General features: G+C 42.6%; 1 protein-coding gene across 3 annotated transcripts in view; it reads right to left on the reverse strand.

The window, feature by feature from the left end:
- PTPRA (protein tyrosine phosphatase receptor type A) overlaps positions 1 to 19,569 on the reverse strand; it is a 196,600-nt gene that overhangs the window by 51,137 nt on the left and 125,894 nt on the right. For all 3 annotated transcript variants that reach the window (XM_067468553.1, XM_060779432.2, XM_067468552.1), the window contains 4 exons: positions 14,450 to 14,528; positions 11,032 to 11,397; positions 10,420 to 10,440; positions 7,251 to 7,268 (listed from right to left, as the gene is read on the reverse strand). In XM_067468553.1, coding sequence (XP_067324654.1) covers positions 7,251 to 7,268; positions 10,420 to 10,440; positions 11,032 to 11,397; positions 14,450 to 14,522 — 478 coding nt within the window. In that variant the 5' untranslated portion in view covers positions 14,523 to 14,528. The remainder of the gene's footprint in view (positions 1 to 7,250; positions 7,269 to 10,419; positions 10,441 to 11,031; positions 11,398 to 14,449; positions 14,529 to 19,569) is intronic.

Below are 19,569 nucleotides of genomic sequence, written 5' to 3' on the forward strand. Positions count from 1 at the left end.
ACAATGGATTGGTGCTGGAAGACCCTACACCAGTGGTTCTCTACCTGTGGTTCCCCAGGTGTTTTGGCCTACAACTCCCAGAAATCCCATCCAGTTTACCAGCTGTTGGGATTTCTGGGAGTTGAAGGCCAAAACATCTGGGGAACCACACGTTGAGAAGCACTGCTCTACACTGCACAAAAACATACATCCAGGATAATGTGACCTCACCAACCTTTACACTGACTTGGATTTCTCACTTCAGTTCCTTTTCTACTACTATTGTTATCCTGTAATGCAAGCACATGTTCTTACATGATGCTGTGACCTACCTAGATATATCCCACATGTCCAAACTGGCTGTCCACACGCTATTAAACAAAGCAACACTCAATGGAGGGGCTGACTGATTGTATAAGATAAAGTTGATTGGCAGAATAGACATGCTTAGATTACACAACATCTTTATTTATGACTGCATTTATATTCTGCCTGTCTATCAAGCAGACAGAGTTGTTAATTGATTCATCCCATCAGTCCTCCAAGGGAGGAGAGCCTGAGAGTTACGTGACCAACCCAGTGAACAGCTGAACAGGAATTTTGAACCCATGTCAAACATCTGTCTGCATTAAGACAGAGACAGAAAGCTAGCATCAAGAGGAAGGAAAACTACTCAGGTTAAAAGGCAACCATGGAATTGGAGATTTCTTTCTTGGTAGAAAACAAATAAGATGCCTGAGTTAATCTGTTCTTTGCTGCAGTTCAATGAGCTGGTGGAGGTTGGGGGTGCGAGTTGGCTACGATTTCATCTCTCCAAAGATTTCTTTCACACAGGATTTAGATTCCGGGCAAGGCAACATTACATGCTGAGACCGTACAATGCAAGGTTGTCTGGTGCATACTTAAAGCAGTTGCAACCACATTTTCCTACATGTTCTTTGCAAAAGGAATGGGAAAAAACACCAGGCCCCAAGCAAATCCTTTGCGAGCTTCCCAGCAGACATCGGTGATGCACACAGAGCACGTCTCCCACCCTTTGAAATATGCAACAGGTTTACAAATGAGCTGTGGGGCGGTTGCTGGCGCCCTTGAGAACCACTGGGTTTGTACCTTGCCCTAGCAACCTCTCTCCTGGAAAGAGGAAGGAGAAAGAGAGAGAGAGGAGGGGAAAGGGAGAAAAAACACAGCAAGGCAGAAAGCAAGAGGGGAGCACGAAGCAAGCAGTTGGGAACGCACCATTCTGCTTCCTGACTGTGGTTAACAGTTGCCATGGAAAAAACCCAGCTCTGAATCAGATGTGACAAAAAAGGGAAGGTGCAAAACCCAAAGCCTCGCATCTCTTTTCCAGCTGCATCCCTTGGAAGGGCTGCTGTCAGAGATTCTTGCCTTGCTGATAATTCCTTTCCATCACTTGCTACCAACATATGCAGCTGTTGTGACCTCAAGTGCAGGAAACTACTTGCCACAAGCAATCAATCTTGTTCACTGTAGCTGCCTGTAGCCTCAGACTATTCATATATTCTCCCCACTGCTGTCACAAAAGGCAAAGCGTTCCATCATGTTCTTTCAGGTGCAGGAGACTGGAGAAGATTTTGCACACAATTGTGAATTCTGGCTTACTGAACAAGGTCAGCTGGCTCATATAGGATCCCCAATTCCTCCCACTCGGTTACTTCCCACCAGTGTGGGCAACCGTGCGTCTCAGGAAACTCAACAGTGCTGCTTTATTTAGTGAATTAGGACTCCTCATTTGTCACTCACATACCTGGATACTAAAGACACAAATGAACTCTTGTATCATATTCAAACACATTAGAAAGCAACTGGCCAAGAATCCCAGGTTTATTGTGCTAAGCACACCAAGCTTGGAAGAGGAAGCCAAGATAGACTGGCCAGGAACTTAATACTATCATTCTGCTAACTACTGTTAAGCCTATTTGCAACAATTTGCAACAACTTTGTAACAATTTTGACTTATTGTTATATATGAAGCAATCCTATTATTCTCTGTGGCTAACCTGCCTACATTCCTTAATTTCCTGCCCAGGGAGACCTCTGCTAAGCCATAATAGAATTGTTATTAGACAGGAGGGTTGAATGAAAAGTAATGCCTCCACCTTCGTTACTTGGGTTTGGATGGGAATATTTTAATAAATCAAATGCAGAAATAATCCTTACAATGTGCTCTTTAGAATCATAGAATCAGAGTTGGAAGACCTCATGGGCCATCCAGCCCAACCCCCTGCCAAGAAGCAGGAATATTGCATTCAAATCACCCCTGACAGATGGCCATCCAGCCTCTGTTTAAAAGCTTCCAAAGAAGGAGCCTCCACCACACTCCGGGGCAGAGAGTTCCACTGCTAAACGGCTCTCACAGTCAGGAAGTTCTTCCTCATGTTCAGATGGAATCTCCTTTCTTGTAGTTTGAAGCCATTGTTTCACGTCCTAGTCTCCATGGAAACAGAAAACAAGCTTTAACTACCACTATTCGTTTTTCCACATAATCACCAGACAATTGGATACATTTCTGCCAACGATAAACTAGTTTTCTGAAGCTGTCACGGAAGAAGTCGACACTCTTGTTTCCGCAACCAGCGCTTCACAGTTCTCTCAACATCTTCATCAGAAGCACAATGTCCCCACAGATCTTCTTTCATTATTGGGAACAGATGGAAGTAAGACGATGTTAAATCTGGATTGTATGGAGGATGTTGTACAGTGGTGAGATCCAGTCTCTGAAGTTTCAAGTCTGTGCGCTTTCATTTCAGGAGTCAGCATCCTGGGTACCCATTGTGCACAGATCTTCCGATAGCCAAGCAAAGCAATAATGTGACCCACACATTATTGTGAAATCCCGATTATGCTTGAAATTTCTCTGAGTGATACGACGATCTTCCTGAATCAATCTGTCAATCTTTTGGTTGTGAAACTCGGTGGTTGCTGTCACAGGACGTCCAACTCTTTGTTTGTCACGCAAGCCAGATGTTCCCACCTCAAGTCAGATGTTCCCACCTCAACATCTTTAAACTTTCTCCCCCAATGACGCACAGTACTCACATCAACACAATCACCATAAACAGCTTGCATTCTCTGATGAATCTCCTTTGGGGTGACACCTTCTGCTGTCAAGAATTCAATGACTGCACCATATGTGCAGGGTTCCATACTTCGCACTTTAACAACACAACCATTCAAAGCTAAGGCTTCCCACCAAAATGGAATTGTAGAGGAGAGTCTACTGAACAAGTCAGTACCTGCCGCATACTAGTATTGCCATCTGTTGAGGAGTTATGGTGGAAGCATTACTTTTCATTCAACCCTTGTATAAGAACATTCCTTATTTGCAAAATGACAACATCGCTCCATCCTTATGCCGGGAGGAAAACGAGACATGTTCTCGACTGCCCCAATCCTCCTCCCTGATCCTTCTTCCTCAATATTCGGGCTGTCCTCTCAGCATTATGGCGACGACCAAGAATACTCTGGAAGGCTCTCAGTCGTTGCGTGCCTTCCTCCAGTCATCCTCTCATCATAAGGACTGGGCCTCTTGCACCGTCCTTATGCCGGGAGGAGTTCGAGACATGCGGTGGCTGAGAGTACTGCCTTCCTCCCCTATCTTTCTGCATAAGGATGCAGCGGGCTACTGTGTTCTTATTCTGAGAACACAGGGAAAATGAGGAGGGCCTGAGATAGGTGCCCAGGGGGCCAAATTAAGCCCCTGGGCCTTAGTTTGCCCATGCCAGCTCTAGTTTGATGGAAACAACTAGATGCATGGCTTTGAACCAGAATTGTATGCATTTAAGCCAAATGCTGCATATTTTGCATGGTATAGAACAGGCATGGGCAAACTTTGGCCCTCAAGGTGTTTTGGACTTCAACTCCCACAATTCCTAACAGCCTCCTGGCTGGGTTGTTGTAGGTTTTTTCGGGCTATTTAGCCATGGTCTAGAGGCATTCTCTCCTGATGTTTCGCCTGCATCTATGGCAAGCATCCTCAGTGATTCCGGCCATGAAAGCCTTCGACAATACAGCCTCCTGGCTGTTAGGAATTGTGGGAGTTGGAGTCCAAAACACTGGAGGGCCAAAGTTTGCCCATGCCTGGTATAGAGAGACTACAAATCAAAAATGGAAGCATTCTTATGAGAAGACTTGCTACATTTCGTACACAGAGTCCATTTGTGCATTTCTACTCCTGTTGTGAAGAGTATAAAGGCTCGTTTTTAACTGAGCTAGTCAGGTGGGAAGCGGGGAAAGAGAAATTTTCCAAGCTCCCTCTACCGCTGCCCTAAAACAGCCTGAGAACCACTTGCCAGGCGCTGACACACGCTTGCTGCTTCCTCTGCAAAGCTACTCAGCCACTGACCACATTGCTTGGGTGGAGTGTGGGAACGGGGAATTCTCCTACCAGGTGTATTCTGTTTGGACATCTCCACTGAAAAGGCCGCATTGACGTTAACAGTGAGGACAGGGGAGACAGGGCCAAAAACAACAGCAACCCATCACTGTCAAGCAGTCCTAGTTTAAAAAAGGAAGGCTGCAAGCTACTTCTCATTTATTTATTTTTCCCGAGGGACTGTTGCACGCATGCATACACATATACAGAGTTCCATGCTTCTTGTTAGTAACTGTGGTGATTATAAGTAAACTATAGATACGGTAAACATATCCATGTTTTAAAAGTATCTGTATAGTTTCCTAAAATTCCGCTGTAAAAGAGATGACCACATTGCTTCCTTAAAAAAAAATACTCTGAAATATAAAAGTGAGCAGAGTGTACACAGAACTGGCTCTCTGAAAGCAGTTCTTTCTTGCATTCACCTAGATTCTGAATTAGAAAAAATGGAAGTTCAGGGATTCTTTCTTCCCAATGAATGGATGCTCTCAAGTTCAATACAGTCAAGGAAGGCTGGGGACAGAGTGAAAGCTTGCATCCATGCCTTTAAGAGTGAATAGAGTCCAAATACCCAACCTTTGCCTTACAGTAACAAAAGTACATGGAAATCTCAGGAAGCAGTCTCTTCCTAGGTTCAACCCAAAACAAATCCACAGTACTGTATAACACAATCTTTCTGTATTATTTCCAACTGATCTAGGTCCCTATAATTGGGATATGAGTCAGGACTATATTCCTGGCATTGCTGTGAGTTTTCTGGACTGTATGGCCAATATCCAGAAGCATTCTCTCCTGATGTTTCACCCACATCTATGGCAGGCATCCTTAGAGGTTGAGGGGTCTGTTGGAAACTAGGCAAGTGAGGTTTATATATCTGTGGAAAGTCCAGGATGGGAGAAAAACTCTTGTCTGCTTGAGGTAAGTGTGCATATTGCAACTGGCCACCTTGATTAGCACAATGGCCTTGTAGCTTCAAAGTCTAGCTGATTGCTGCCTGGGGGATCCTTTGTTCCCCTGCTTTTTGAGTGTTTCTCTTTATTTATTGTCCAGATTGTTTGTCTGAATTTCAGACAAGAATCAATCAGGGTCAGATGACACCTCCCAACAAAAGATCAGCAATCAGCCAGGCTTTGAAGCTGCAAGGCTATTCAATGCTAATCAAGGTGATCAATGGCAACATTCACACTTGCCTCCAGCAGAGAAGAGTTCTTTCCCCCGCCTTGGACATTCCACAGATCTATAAACCCCACCTGCCTAGTTTACAAAAGAGTCCTCAACCTCTGAGGATGCCTTCCATAGATGTGGGCAAAACGTCAGGAAGGAATGCTTCTGGAACATGGTCAAACAGCCTGGAAATGGCCTGTGATTCTTGGTCAGTGATTCCGGCCATGAAAGCCTTCGACAACACATTCCTGCCATTGTTAGGACACAGGCCTCTAGTTGTCAGTAAAACAAACTCAATGAGGAACATCAGATTGATGAGAAGAAACCAGCAGGTGAGGCCATTTACACAGAGCCAACAGCCTTAGCTTCTGCATAGTGAATTAATCTGATGTAGTAGATCGCATTGGCAGCATTGATGAGGGAGTCCTGGGTTCAAATATCTCATCCAGATAAATTAATCTACCTCCAACAGCAGGTGGGAGATTAAAACTCGTTCCACATTTGCACTCTGTGTTCTATGATTTGGTTCTCGAGGCGGATAACAATATTAAAAAATATAATAAAGCAGCCAAGTGCAATAAACGAATGCATGCTTCTCTAAAACTCTTGGGAAAAAAGCAAGATGCAAATGCCAAACAAGTTTGCATTAGCGTGTAACAGAAAACACAACTATCGACAGACCCACTAAGAAAATGCTACATTCAGCAAAGGACAAGAGGGATCCTCTTACTTCTGCAGGAGTCTACCGTATACCATGCAGCTGTGGACAAGTCTACAGAGGGACCACCAAACGCAGCAGCATTGCCCAACCACGAATCGAGAAGTCAGCCATAGCAGAGCACCAGGTGAACCAACCTGGACACAGCATTTTATTTGAGAACACAGAAATGCTGGGCCACTCTAACAACCACCATGTCAGACTACACAGGGAAGCCATTGAAATCCACAAGAAGCATGTGAACAATTTCAACAGAAAGGAGGAAACCATGAAAATGAACAAAATCTGGCTACCAGTATTAAAAAAAACCTCTAAAATTACAACAGCAAAACAACAGAGAGGAAACATTCCAGGACATCTAATCACCTCTCAATAAAAGATTGCTCCAGGCACTGCCAGGTCATCAAATGCTAATCAAGGTGGTCAGTTGAAACATTCACACCTAGATCCAACAGACAAGTCTTCTTTTTCCCACCCTGGTCATTCCACAGACATATAAACCCTTTTTCCTAGTTCCAACAGACCTCACTACCTCTGAGGATGCTTGCCATAGATGCAGGCGAAACGTCAGAAGAGAATGCCTCTAGAACATGGTCATATAGCCCGAAAAAACTACAACAACCCAGTGATTCCAGCCATGAAAGCCTTTGACAATACAGAAAACACAACTATCACAATCAAGGACAAACATACTGGTTTACCAGACTATATACAGTGAATGAATATAGAAAGTGCTGCACTAGTCATACTGAAACCCATCATTTCAGGACAACCTATTGCCTCTGAGAATCCCTAAGTGAGATGGGATTACAACAGTAACCCCTGACATGTGTTCCTCAGTAACTGGAGCACTGTTTCTTTTACACACCATATGATCATCCTGACTTGAACCTTCTGACAATTTTCTCAAGAAATTGACTAATCTTTGCCCAGAGTTGTCCATGTTGACACACATAGTTGTACATACAAAAGACATAGCTAAGAAGAATGGCTTACCTCGTCCAAGATCATTATCTGTAAAAATGGAAGAAAAATACAAGTACAGTCAGAACATGATCCCTCCAGGATCTGACAGAAAGCCTACTTAGTTGGGCCCGCTATCTCCTACTATGGTGATTACTTCACAACAATTGGTATTCAGCTGCTTCTGATCCTGGAGGCAGGGACCTCATGTCTACTAGCCCTTGAGAGCCTTCTTCTCACTTATCTAAACTCCACTTAGAGCTCTTTCATCGCTGTGACTGTGTTAATTAATAAGAGTGATTAGGGAAACTACTTCCTTTGCTGTCTCTTTCCCAGCTTATTAATTTTCCCTCTATAGTAGCCTTCGGTGGTACGGTGGGTTAAACTCTTGTGCCAGCAGGACTGAAGACCGACAGGTCGCAGGTTCGAATACGGGGTAGCGTGGATGAGCTCCCTCTGTCAGCTCCAGCTCCCCATGCGGGGACATGAGAGAAGCCTCCCACAAGGATGGTAATACATCAAACACATCCAGGCGTCCCCTGGGCAACATCCTTGCAGAAGGCCAATTCTCTCACACCAGAAGCAACTTGCAGTTTCTCAAGTCGCTCTTGACATGAAAAAAAATTCCTTCTGAGATGCACCAAATCAAACTGGGCACAGTATTCCCGGCAAAGTATACAATGCAATTGATATCTGTATTTTTAATCTTTTCTTAATGATCTCCAGCATAACATTTGGCATTTTCAAGCTGCCACACTTTAGATTAATTTTGTTGTACAATGACAATAAAGTTACTCTAATTCTAATATATGTATAGATCTATTTAATACACTCAAAGATCACTGTCCTGAATAATCAAGGTCAAATCAAAACCTACCAAGATGTACACAAAATAAAGATTTTTATCACCTTACAATTATAAACCTGCCTTTGTCATTTTATTGCCCGTTCTCTCACTTAGATGCAATATTTTAGAATTCGTCCTAAAAAGTTCCCATAGTGCAGTGGTTCCCAATCTTTGTTTTTTTGACCAGGGACCACTTTGACCAGGGACCACTCTCCACTCTCCAACATTAGTACCAAAAGGGTTACGAATCAGTTTTGGTCAACTTTAGTTTTAGTTTGGTTATTTGGGATTCTGATTCAGAAAATTGCATTGGACAGACCACATCAGCTCTAGTTTCTGATGCAGAACATATGCCATCCAGTAGTTGCCATCTGCTCACCCACAGAAAACCGTATTTAATAAGCCTCGGCACTATAAGAGGGTTTGGCAAGACCTGTTGCTCTCGTTGCAACAGTGTAGTAGCAGCGAGGCCACAGCCCGTATTTTAGTTCTTTCAGACCACTGGTGGTCCATGGACCACAAGTTGAGAACCACTACCATAGTGAATAACTGACCATCTATAATTTGCTCACCTTCAGTTCTAGTTTATTTAAAATAAACATATTTGGGGGGGGGGGGGGGGGTTCTTACACTCCTTCAACCAGTTACCAGGCCAGTTATTAATATGGTTTCCTGAAAGAAGAACCACGAAAATAAGATTCTGACTATAAATAGAAGGTCAGCTGTTGTCCTCACCTTTTTGCCTTGTTTTTTACTCATGTTCTATTTTGAAATGGTCATATGATTGATCAAATAAATAATAATAATAATAATTATTATTATTATTATTATTATTAATATGGAGTTGCAGAAAAAAAGCCTTTTTTCGTGTCAGGAGCGAATTGAGAAACTGCAAGTTGCTTCTGGTGTGAGAGAATTGGCCCTCTGCAAGGATGCTTCCTAGGGGATGCCTGGATGTTTGATGTTTTACCATCTCTGTGGGAGGCTTCTCTCATGTTCCTGCATGGGGAGCTGGAGCAGACAGAGGGAGCACAACCCACTCTTCCCAGATTCGAACTGCGGACCTGTCGGTCAGCAGTCCTGCCGGCACAAGGGTATAACCCACTGGGGGCTCTGAGAAAAGCAATGAGAAGCAATAACTCAGGAGAAAGGGGGAAGCATTGGAAAGTCTCTTGGAACGAGGGTCACTTTGCCTCTTGGTGTAAGCATGTCAGCGGAATGTACTAGTGTTAGGATCTAAAAGGTGTTTTATCAGTTTTAATAGCAACTGTGTTTAAAGGAATGCTATTTTAAACAGACTGGGATACTATAAGTGTGCAGGTGTAATGCAACAAGCATTAATACTGTTTACACTCAGTGGGGCCTTCACTAACGGTAGCCTGGATTTGCATGTGTAACCTCCACATGCAATTGAATATCTTAACATTGAATGCAGAGGAAACCATTATTTTCTCAACTAAAGCCTTCCAATAAGACTAAAGAGAAAAATGTAACAAAAGCCGCCATCTCCTTCTTTCCTCTGCTTATATTTGCTCACTCAAATTGCAATTGATTTTCTTGATTCTGTTATGGTTTTATTATTCGATTGTTTTATTATATTGAAATTGTATTTTATGGTCTAAGTACCAACTGGAAACTGTCCCAAGTCACCTGCGGCTGAGAGGGACAATATATAAATGCAGTAAATAAATAAATAAAATAAATAAAATAAGTGTCTACTAGCTCCCTTTTCAAGTAATTTGAAAATGTGACTGGTGTTGGTTTCCATTCCATGTGACATCCCCATCCCCATCAAGCTTTTTTCACATATGTATTTTTAATCAATAATTGTATTATTGTTATTATTATTAATAATAATAATAATAATAAAAAAACTTTTATTTGTATCTCACCTCCATCTCTCAGAAAGGGACTTGGGGCAGCTAACAAGTCACTGCAAGTGCCCCAAGTAAATTAGTATAAAATAATATCACAAAAGTTATAAACAACCACTATCAACACATAAAATAAGATAAAACACATAATGTAAAGACTTTCCATCAATGGTTAAAACTGGCTGCCATCAATATACAACTAAAGTGCCAAAGTGTCAACCTTATATAGGCCCATTTCAGCCTACTTGAGGGCGAAGGCCTGCTTAAAAATATTACATATTTTCTGCTTCTCCCTTTGTCTTGGGTCTCCTTGCCTAAAGCTGTTGGGAACTCTTTCATTTCTGGCTCTTTTGCATTCATGTGGGTTATATCTTTTGATATGTTCAAACGTTATTGTGGCTTGGGAAACCTCATGCTGACAGAGGCAGGAAATTTCTAACTCAGAAGCGGAAAAAGAGAAAACGCAAAGAAATATGCTTACCTGGGTCTCTTGTTATCTCCGCTAAAGAAAAGGCAGGCAGACGAAGCATTAGTTAGTGATAATCATCAGAATATGACATGATTCCATCTTCCTTCAACCAATCTCCACAAATAAATTTCGTTTCATCTTAAACTTGTTGACAAAAATCTCTTTGGGTATCAAACCATTTTAGTAGGTCTGGCGGCAATCTGCACAAACTGCAAACCGTGCAATAAAGCTCAGCAACATCAAAGGCTAAATGGATTATCTACTCCAATTTTCTAGAATAAAGCAGGCTCCCTAATGTAATCATCTCACATTTTTGAATGCTAGAGACAGTGACCCTGAAAGTACAAGATATGCAATATTAAATAAAATTCCAGGACAGAAACAGTTTAGTAAACAGAATTTAGGGAACTGAACTAAGTCAGATGCTACTCACAGGAGTGATCATATATATATATATATATATATATATATATATATATATATACACACACACACACACACACACACACACACACATACATACACACACACACACACACACACACACACACACACACACACACACCACTGATTAAATTATCATATGCATAGGAGGAAGTGAAATATAACAAAGCTCTTCCGTACTTGAGGTGTCAAACACTTTTGAAGTTGCTGCTGCCGTTGTGGTGTTGGCCTCCAAAGGAACCTGATCTGTGTCGACAGCAGTCGTGTGCGGAACGGTGGACGTGGCATTTGGTGGAAGGGTAGTGATCCCAGAAGTGGCCACCGCTGCCTTGACAGTCGTCACCTCTGTGACTGGCGGCCTGCTGGTTGTGGCAGCAGGGAGTTCAGTGGCCTTTGGCGTAGTATAGTTCTGTGCCACTGTGGGAGACACTGTCGGAGAAGTCGCATTTTTACTGATTGCACTTGTGGTCTTCCTGGTACTTGGCTGTGTCCTGGCAATTTTCACAGAACTTGTGGTCCAGGAAGAACTGACAACTGAGGGCAGTACTGGAAAAACAAAAACAACAACAGATACACATTTTAGGGAATGAAAGCAGATTATGGCCAGTAAAAACTAAACAAACAAATTAATGTCAAAAAATACATTCAGAATTGGCCATGTAACTTTGTGGTAACTTACTGCACACAACTGATGTTCAAACATCTAATCTGAGCCAAAGGTTTCTACTTCTGTGGCTTCAAACTAATAAATGCCATATACAGTATACTCAAGTATAAGCTGACCCAAATATAAGCCAATTTTACTACAAAAAAATGGGAAAAAGTATTGACTCGAATACAAGCCGAGGGTGGGAATTGCAGCAGCTACTGGTATATTTCAAAATAAAAATAGATACCAATAAAATTACATGAATTGAGGCATCAGTAGGTAAAGTGTTTTTGATATGTACATAAAACTGTAATTTATGATAAGACAATGTAAATGTGCTTACATATCCTTCCAATAATAGAGTAAAATAATAAATGCAATAATAATAAAAATAAAATAATAAATTTAATACTAATAATACATAGAGTAAAATAATAAATGTAATAATAACAAAAAATAAATAAGGCAAAATAATAAATATAATAATAATAAATAGAGTAAAATTATAAATGCAATAAAATAATAATAGAGTAAAATAATAAATGTAATAATAAGAGAGTAAAATAATAAATAACCTTGACTCGAGTATAACCCAAGAGGGGTTTTTTCAGCCTTAAAAATGGGCTGAAAAACTTGGTTTATACTCAAATATATACGGTACTCCTAACACATTTGCTCATCTTCTTAAATCAGTAATGTCTTGTCTTCATAATCTACAGAGTTGTACAGTATTACAGAAGAGAACGACATCCTTCCCTTTTATAAAGCTTCTCTATCTAAGGCCACACTAAATCCTAGCTTACATTTCAACTGGCCTTCCGTGGTCTATGAAGCCAACTATTATCCAACCTTTGAGCTCTATGATGGCAACAGGGAGAACTAGGTGTTCCTTGTCGTTTAATATCATTGAGAGAGATGTTGTTAAAGGGTGCTTATGAGGATGGCTGAGATAGGGAAACCTTACATCACGTCACCAATGTATGCGAACTATAAGGAGAACTATATAGTTCAAACCTAGGTTATCAGAAAACCCATATTCTATCATATGATCTCCTGAGATGTCCATTCTCTCTGTGCTACCAGCCTCATAAGTGCGTCTGGTAGAAAAATGGGTTCTGGAACTCCCTTCCAAGAGAGGTTACACTAGTCCCTTCGTTGTTATTCTAAGCATAGTCTAAACAAGCTGATAAGTTATTCTGGACATACTGTCACTGGGCATTTATGCACCTAGAATACTGCCCTATGGACAATATTCCCAAGAACACTGACATTACAAATACCTTTAATACTCTGAAATTATGATGGGTCAAAAAGGCACACAAGATAAAACTGTTAAAATAATCCATCTGGAAAATCTCGAAATGTTAAAGCATTTGTATGAATTCATTCATTCACATTCACATTCACACACACACACACATATAGATATCTCAAACTTGCTATTGAATCATATTACATGAGGAGAGAGTATGCTAATAGAACAGCTATAGCAAGAGAAAACAAAGTCATTTCAGGCATTAAAAAAATCTTAAGGTCTGCTTAGGTATGGTTTAAAGTGCAAAGCTAATAATATATAAATATATGTATTAGAAGCAACGGTGACTATCATAACGGCACGTGCCCAAGAGAACCAGAGTGGTCTAATGGAAATACAATGTGCTCAGATTTTCTAACCACATCAAGTAAAACCCTTATTTTTCCATGGTTTGTGTTAACGTGGTCTGCATAGTTCAGGCACGGGTAAACTTTGGCCCTCCAGATGTTTTGGACTTCAACTCTCACAATTCCGGAATTGTGGGAGCTGAGGCCCAAAACACCTGGAGGGATGAAGTTTGTCCATGTCTGGTATAGTTAGGTAAAGGTAGGTAAAGGTAGTCCCCTGACATTAAGTCCAGTCATGTCTGACTCTGGGGTGTGGTGCTCATCTCCATTTCTAAGCCGAAGAGCCAGCATTGTCTGTAGACACCTCCAAGGTCATGTGGCCGGCATGACTGCATGGAGCGCCGTTACCTTCCCGCCGGAGCGGTACCTATTGATCTACTCACATTTGCATGTTTTCGAACTGCTAGGTTGGCAGAAGCTAGGGCTGACAGCGGAAGCTCACGCCGCTCCCCGGAATCGAACCTGCGACCTTTCGATCAACAAGCTCAGCAGCTCAGTGCTTTAACCCACTGCGCCACCGGGGGCTCCCCATGGTATAGTTAGGTGCTGGCTTTAGCCTATAAAGCCCTAAACGGTTCTGGCCCCGCTTACCTCTCCGAACGCATCTCCACCTATGAACCGACTAGAACATTAAGATCGTCTGGGGAGGCCCTGCTCTCGATCCCGCCTGCGTCACAGGCGCGTCTGGCGGGGACGAGAGACAGGGCCTTCTCAGTGGTGGCCCCTCGGCTATGGAATGCCTTGCCGGCAAACATCAGACAGGCACCTTCGTTGCTGACGTTTCGGAGAATGTTTAAGACCTGGCTTTATGAACTAGCGTTTGGCTAAGCAATGCAACCAATCAAGGAAGACGGTAAATGGAACATAGGAACGGCACAAGGACTATGAGAACGGATCTGATTCAACTGAGGCGTTATATATGTTGTTTTGTTGATTTGTCCTGTCTGATTGTTAATTGTTGTGGATCGATGTGTTGATCCTGTTATTGCACTGTTATGTTTTAATTGCACTGTAAACCGCATTGAGTCGCCTGTTAAGGGCTGAAAAATGCGGTATAAAAGTGAAGCAAATAAATAAATAAATAAATAAATAGTTACTAACCATTAATTTACAAAATCTGGGTTTTGGAAACAATCTGATTGCTAACCATCCCGGACAGTGAGGTCTGGAAAAGGCAGAAGCTGGCAATACATTCCTGACTATATGATTATAGTTAAGGAACTTCTGTGAGGTTATGCAACAATACAACAACAAGCAGCATTTCTTGAGAAGGCACCAGTGCCTTACCTGTGGTCATGCTGGCAGATCCTAGGCACGTCAGGTAGCTGCTTAGCAGGATGACCAGGAAACATGAACCCATGTTGGCCTGGGGATGAAAATGACAAAGAAAACATAAAAGAAGGGTTCAATATATTATCGAATGCTTTTACAGCCGGAATCATAGAATCATAGAATCACAGAGTTGGAAGAGACCTCATGGGCCATCCAGTCCAACCCCCTGCCAAGAAGCAGGAATATTGCATTTAAATCACCCCTGACAGATGGCCATCCAGCCTCTGCTTACAAGCTTCCAGAGAAGGAGCCTCCACCACACTCCGGGGCAGAGAGTTCCACTGCTGAACAGCTCTCACAGTCAGGAAGTTCTTCCTAATGAATTGCTCAGGAGAAAACGCTGCTAGAAAACGGACATACAGCCTGGAAACTCCACAAAAGAAGGGCTTTATTAATAACCCAAGGAGAAGACTTCTAACACTTAAAACTATCCATGGAGGAACCTAATCATTGGCATCTAGCATTTGTCTTGAAGTCAAAGAAGATGGATTGCAAAATGATCTGTTTCCAGTTTCAACATTCAGAGTAATTATACATACACTCTGAACTACTCATTGTTCAACAGAACTTCCATATTTTATTGCTAAACCCAGTATCTGAAACACTGAACTACTATTAGGAAAGTTTGAAGATGCACAGCAAGGTTGTACAGATACATCAGTGTGGAAGGGGAAAGAAGACTGAGTTGATGGGATTTACTGGCAGCTCCGCAGGTCATAAAGGCTAAGCTTGTTAAGTAGTGTAACTTTAATGGCATTTCTGAGCGTGTAGGGCAGAGAACACATACGCTGTGATCTAAGATATCTCCAGTTCAATTCTTCCCTCATGACATAATTTTGGAAAAGCTACTGCCTCTTAACCTGCGGGGAATAACAGATGCGGGCTTCTTATACAGGGTTGTTGCAAGTCTGTGATTAGTCAAGCCCAAAAGATCACCCCTCTGTATTTCTTCCTGCCATCTCACCGTTAACAGAATACTTTACTCCTTCGCTGTGTGATACACACAATTAAAATGTCCAGCAACAACTAACATTATATTTGACACTGTGTTTTAGAAGATATTTGCAAGTTGGATACTCACCTGGGAGCAGCCATCCCAGGCCAATAAAAGCTGTGTGTGTGTTGTGTGCCTTCACGTTGTTTCCCAGCTGATGGTGACTAAAGGAGTTGCACTAAAGGAGTCACAATAAGGTACACTGCAAAGTTGAAACCCCCTCGTGTACTCTGGCTGTTTTAGATTCCAATTTCCATGGAAATGTGACGCAAAAGAACTGGAAAGCACCAGTCTGCCCACTCCTTCTGCCTCCCAGACATACATTTACCTGCTCTTGCAGCTAAAATAGAGCTACAGTCATTGGGATATCTTCTTAAGCTTTACAAAAATTGAAATCCAATGTAAGGTCACATACTATTAAGGTCTGTCACTGAACGAAAACTTTCATGCGGCTTTGCACAGAAAAGAGACAAGGATGGAGAGCAAGTTACAGAACATTCTACAGAAGCGTTTCTCAACCTGGGGGTCGGGACCCTGGGTGGGTCGTGTGGTGGTGTCAGAGGGCTGCCAAAGACCATTAGAAAACACTGTATTTTATGTTGGTCATGGGGGTTCTGTGTGGGAAGTTTGGCCCAATTTTATCGTTGGTGGGGTTCAGAATGCTATTTGATTGAAGGTGAACTATAAATCCCAAATGTCAAGGTCTAGTTTCCCCAAACTCCACCAGTGTTCACATTTGGGCATATTGAGTATTGTACCAAGTTTGGTCCAGAACCATCATTGTTTGAGTCCACAGTACTCTCTGGATGTAGGTGAACTACAAGTCCCAAAACTTAAGTTCAGTGTCAACCAAAACCTTCCAGTATTTTCTGTTGGTCATGGGAGTTCTGTGCACCAAAATCGGTTCAATTCCATCGTTGGTGGAGTTCAGAATGCTGTTTGATTGTAGGTGAATGATAAATCCCTGCAACTACAACTCCCAAATGACAAAATCAACCCCCCCTCCCCAATCCCACCAGTATTCAAATTTGGGCATATTGGGTATTTGTGCCAAATGTGGTCCAGTGAATGAAAATACATCCTGCTTATCAGATATGTACATTACGATTCATAACAGGAACAAAATTACAGTTATGAAGTAGCAACGACAATAATATTATGTTTGGGGGTCACCACAACATGAGGAACTGGATTAAGGGGTTGCGGCATGAGGAAGGTTGAGAAACACTGCTCTACAGCCTTTGGTATTTTTCAGTCTCCACAGGACTTCTCTATAGGCCTCGTCAATGTCTTTCTCTATATAATTCTGTGATGGGTCAATCAGCTGTACGTGTGAAAAAGATTTTGGAGTCATCGTGGACAGGAAGGTGAACATGAGCCAACAATGTCATGCAGCAGCAAAAAAAAGCCAATGGGATTTTGGCCTGCATAAATAGAGTCTAGAGTCTCTAGATCCAGAGAAGTCATGCTACCCCTCCATTCTGCCTTGGTCAGACCACACCTGGAATATTGTGTCCAATTCTGGGCACAGCAATTGAAGGGAGATGTTGACAAGCTGGAATGTCTCCAGAGAAGGGTGACTAAAATGATCAAGGCTCTGGAGAACAAGCCCTATGAGGAGTGGCTTAAAGAGTTGGGCATGTTTAGCCTTCAGAAGAGAAGGCTTAGAGATGACATGATGGTCATGTATCAAGTTGTGAGGGAAAGTCATAGGGAGGAGGGAGCAAGTTTGTTTTCTGCTGCCCTGGAGACTAGGACGCGGAACAATGGCTTCAAACTACAGGAAAGGAGATTCTACCTGAACATGAGGAAAAACTTCCTGACTGTGAGAGCTGTTCAGCAGTAGCAGACTCTGCCCCAGAGTGTGGTGGAGGCTCCTCCTTTGGAGGCTTTTAAGCAGAGGCTGGATGGCCATCTGTCAGGGGTGCTTTGGATGTGATTTCCCTGCTGCTTGGAAGGTGGTTGGACTGGATAGCTCTCGAGGTCTCTTCCAACTCTATGATTCTATGATTCATTGCACTGCCAAAACAGCACATCTGTGGCCACAACTCAGGCACCTTTCCTATAACTGTGCTTTGTTTCTGTGTGCTCAGGCCCAGGCCTTTCCCAGATGCAAGCAAACAGCTTTCCCTTAAAGAAAGCCTGAAGTGCGGACGGGAAAGGGAGAGAGAAAAACGTTGTCTAAAGGGAGGTCTTGTCATAGCAACAGTAGTTGCTGTACTACATCTATTGTGGGAAGCCTGCCAGGATGCTTGTTTCACAGTAGAAATTAGAGGGTCAGTTTCCAGTATCAGGACGGCAGTGCCTGTGGTAGGGAGGTTTAACAGATGATTACGACCTGAAATCTAAATTCTTAAATATGAAATCTAAAATGTCACTTTAGGTTTGGCTGGTGGTGCAGTGGGTTAAACTGCTAAGCTACTGAACTTGCTGTCCGAAAGGTTGACGGTCTGAATCTAGGGAGCGGAGTGAGCTCCCAATGTTAGCCTCTGCTTTTGCCAACCTAACAATTCAAAAACATGCAAATGTGAGTAGATCAATAGAGCACAATTCCCCACCTCTGTTCCAGACAAAGGCAGACTTCTGTGGGAAGGTAACAGTGCTCCATGCAGTCATGCTGGTCACATGACCTTGGAGGAGTCTATGGACATTGTTGGCTCTTCAGCTTAGAAATAGAGATGAGCACCACTCCCCAGAATCAGATACGACTAGACTTAATGTTAGGGGAAACCTTTACCATTTATACTACCAGACCTATTTTATAGACTTCAACATCCTACAACAAACCTTTTTTGTTGTTGTGGGGGGGGGGGGGGAGAGACTTTAATTATGTTATGGATGACTGCTACTCCAAGAAATACATAATCCCACAGCGTCCCAAACATATTCACATTGTCTTGTTTTGGAAGCTAAACTGGGCCAGTATTTACATGAGAGGCTACATGGAAATCCATGCAGGGATAGGAAAGAAAATTGCTTAAAGTGAAGCCAACAACATGGGACTGGATGGACAATTATTGTCAACTAATATAATTCGTATGTGACTAAACTCAACATGCAATGTAGCACTGTTCTTTTAATCCAACCTATTGTGTACAATAGGAGCCCGCGGTGGCTCAGAGGGTTAAAGCGCTGAGCTGCTGAGTTTGTTGACCGAAAGGTCGCAGGTTCGATTCCGGGGAGCGGCATGAGCTTCCGCTGTCAGCCCCTGCTTCTGCCAACCTAGCAGTTTGAAAACATTCAAATGTATTTATTTATCATGTCAGGAGCTAACCAAACCATCGTACAGCATTTTTTAAACAAATAAACAAACCACAAAGTTTGCAAGGTTGGTAGTTGATTAAATGTCCTTTGACCAGTATCTGGCCACTTGGAGTGCCTCTGGTGTTGCTGCAAGGTCCTCCATTGTACATGTAGTCTGTAGTTTGCTCTTCTCCACACTCGCATGTTGTGGATTCCACTTTGTAGCCCCATTTCTGAAGGTTGGCTTTGCATCTCGTGGTGCCAGAGCGCAGTCTGTTCAGCGCCTTCCAAGTCGCCCAGTTTTCTGTGTGCCCAGTTTTCTGTGTGCCACTTCTGGACTGTGTGCCCAGTTTTCTGTGTGCCACTTCTGGACTCTCGCTTACTGAGGTGTTCCAGCGAGTGTCTCTGTAGATCTTAGTAAACTATTTCTTGATCCACATCCAAATGTGAGTAGATCAATAGGTACCGCTCCAGCGGGGAGGTAACAGCGCTCCATGCAGTCATGCCGGCCACATGACCTTGAAGGGGTCTATGGACAACACCGGCTCTTCGGCTTAGAAATGGAGATGAGCACCACACCCCAGAGTCAGACATGACTGGACTTAATGTCAGGGGACAGGCCTTACCTATTTATTGTGTACAAGCAGCAAATCAAAATAAATATAAGAAAGACTGAATAAAGATAAACCAGAACTATTAGGGGTTTGGACTGGATGGTCCTTGCAGTCTCTTCCAGCTCTTAAGATCAATTACACCATGCCTGAATCTGTCGATGAACATCATCGTTACATTAGGTATTGCTTGGGTTGAAGCTGTCACAGGCCATTTACTGTACTCT

This window comes from Anolis sagrei, chromosome 5, assembly GCF_037176765.1.
Source record: "Anolis sagrei isolate rAnoSag1 chromosome 5, rAnoSag1.mat, whole genome shotgun sequence".
Taxonomy (NCBI): Eukaryota; Metazoa; Chordata; class Lepidosauria; order Squamata; family Dactyloidae; genus Anolis; species Anolis sagrei.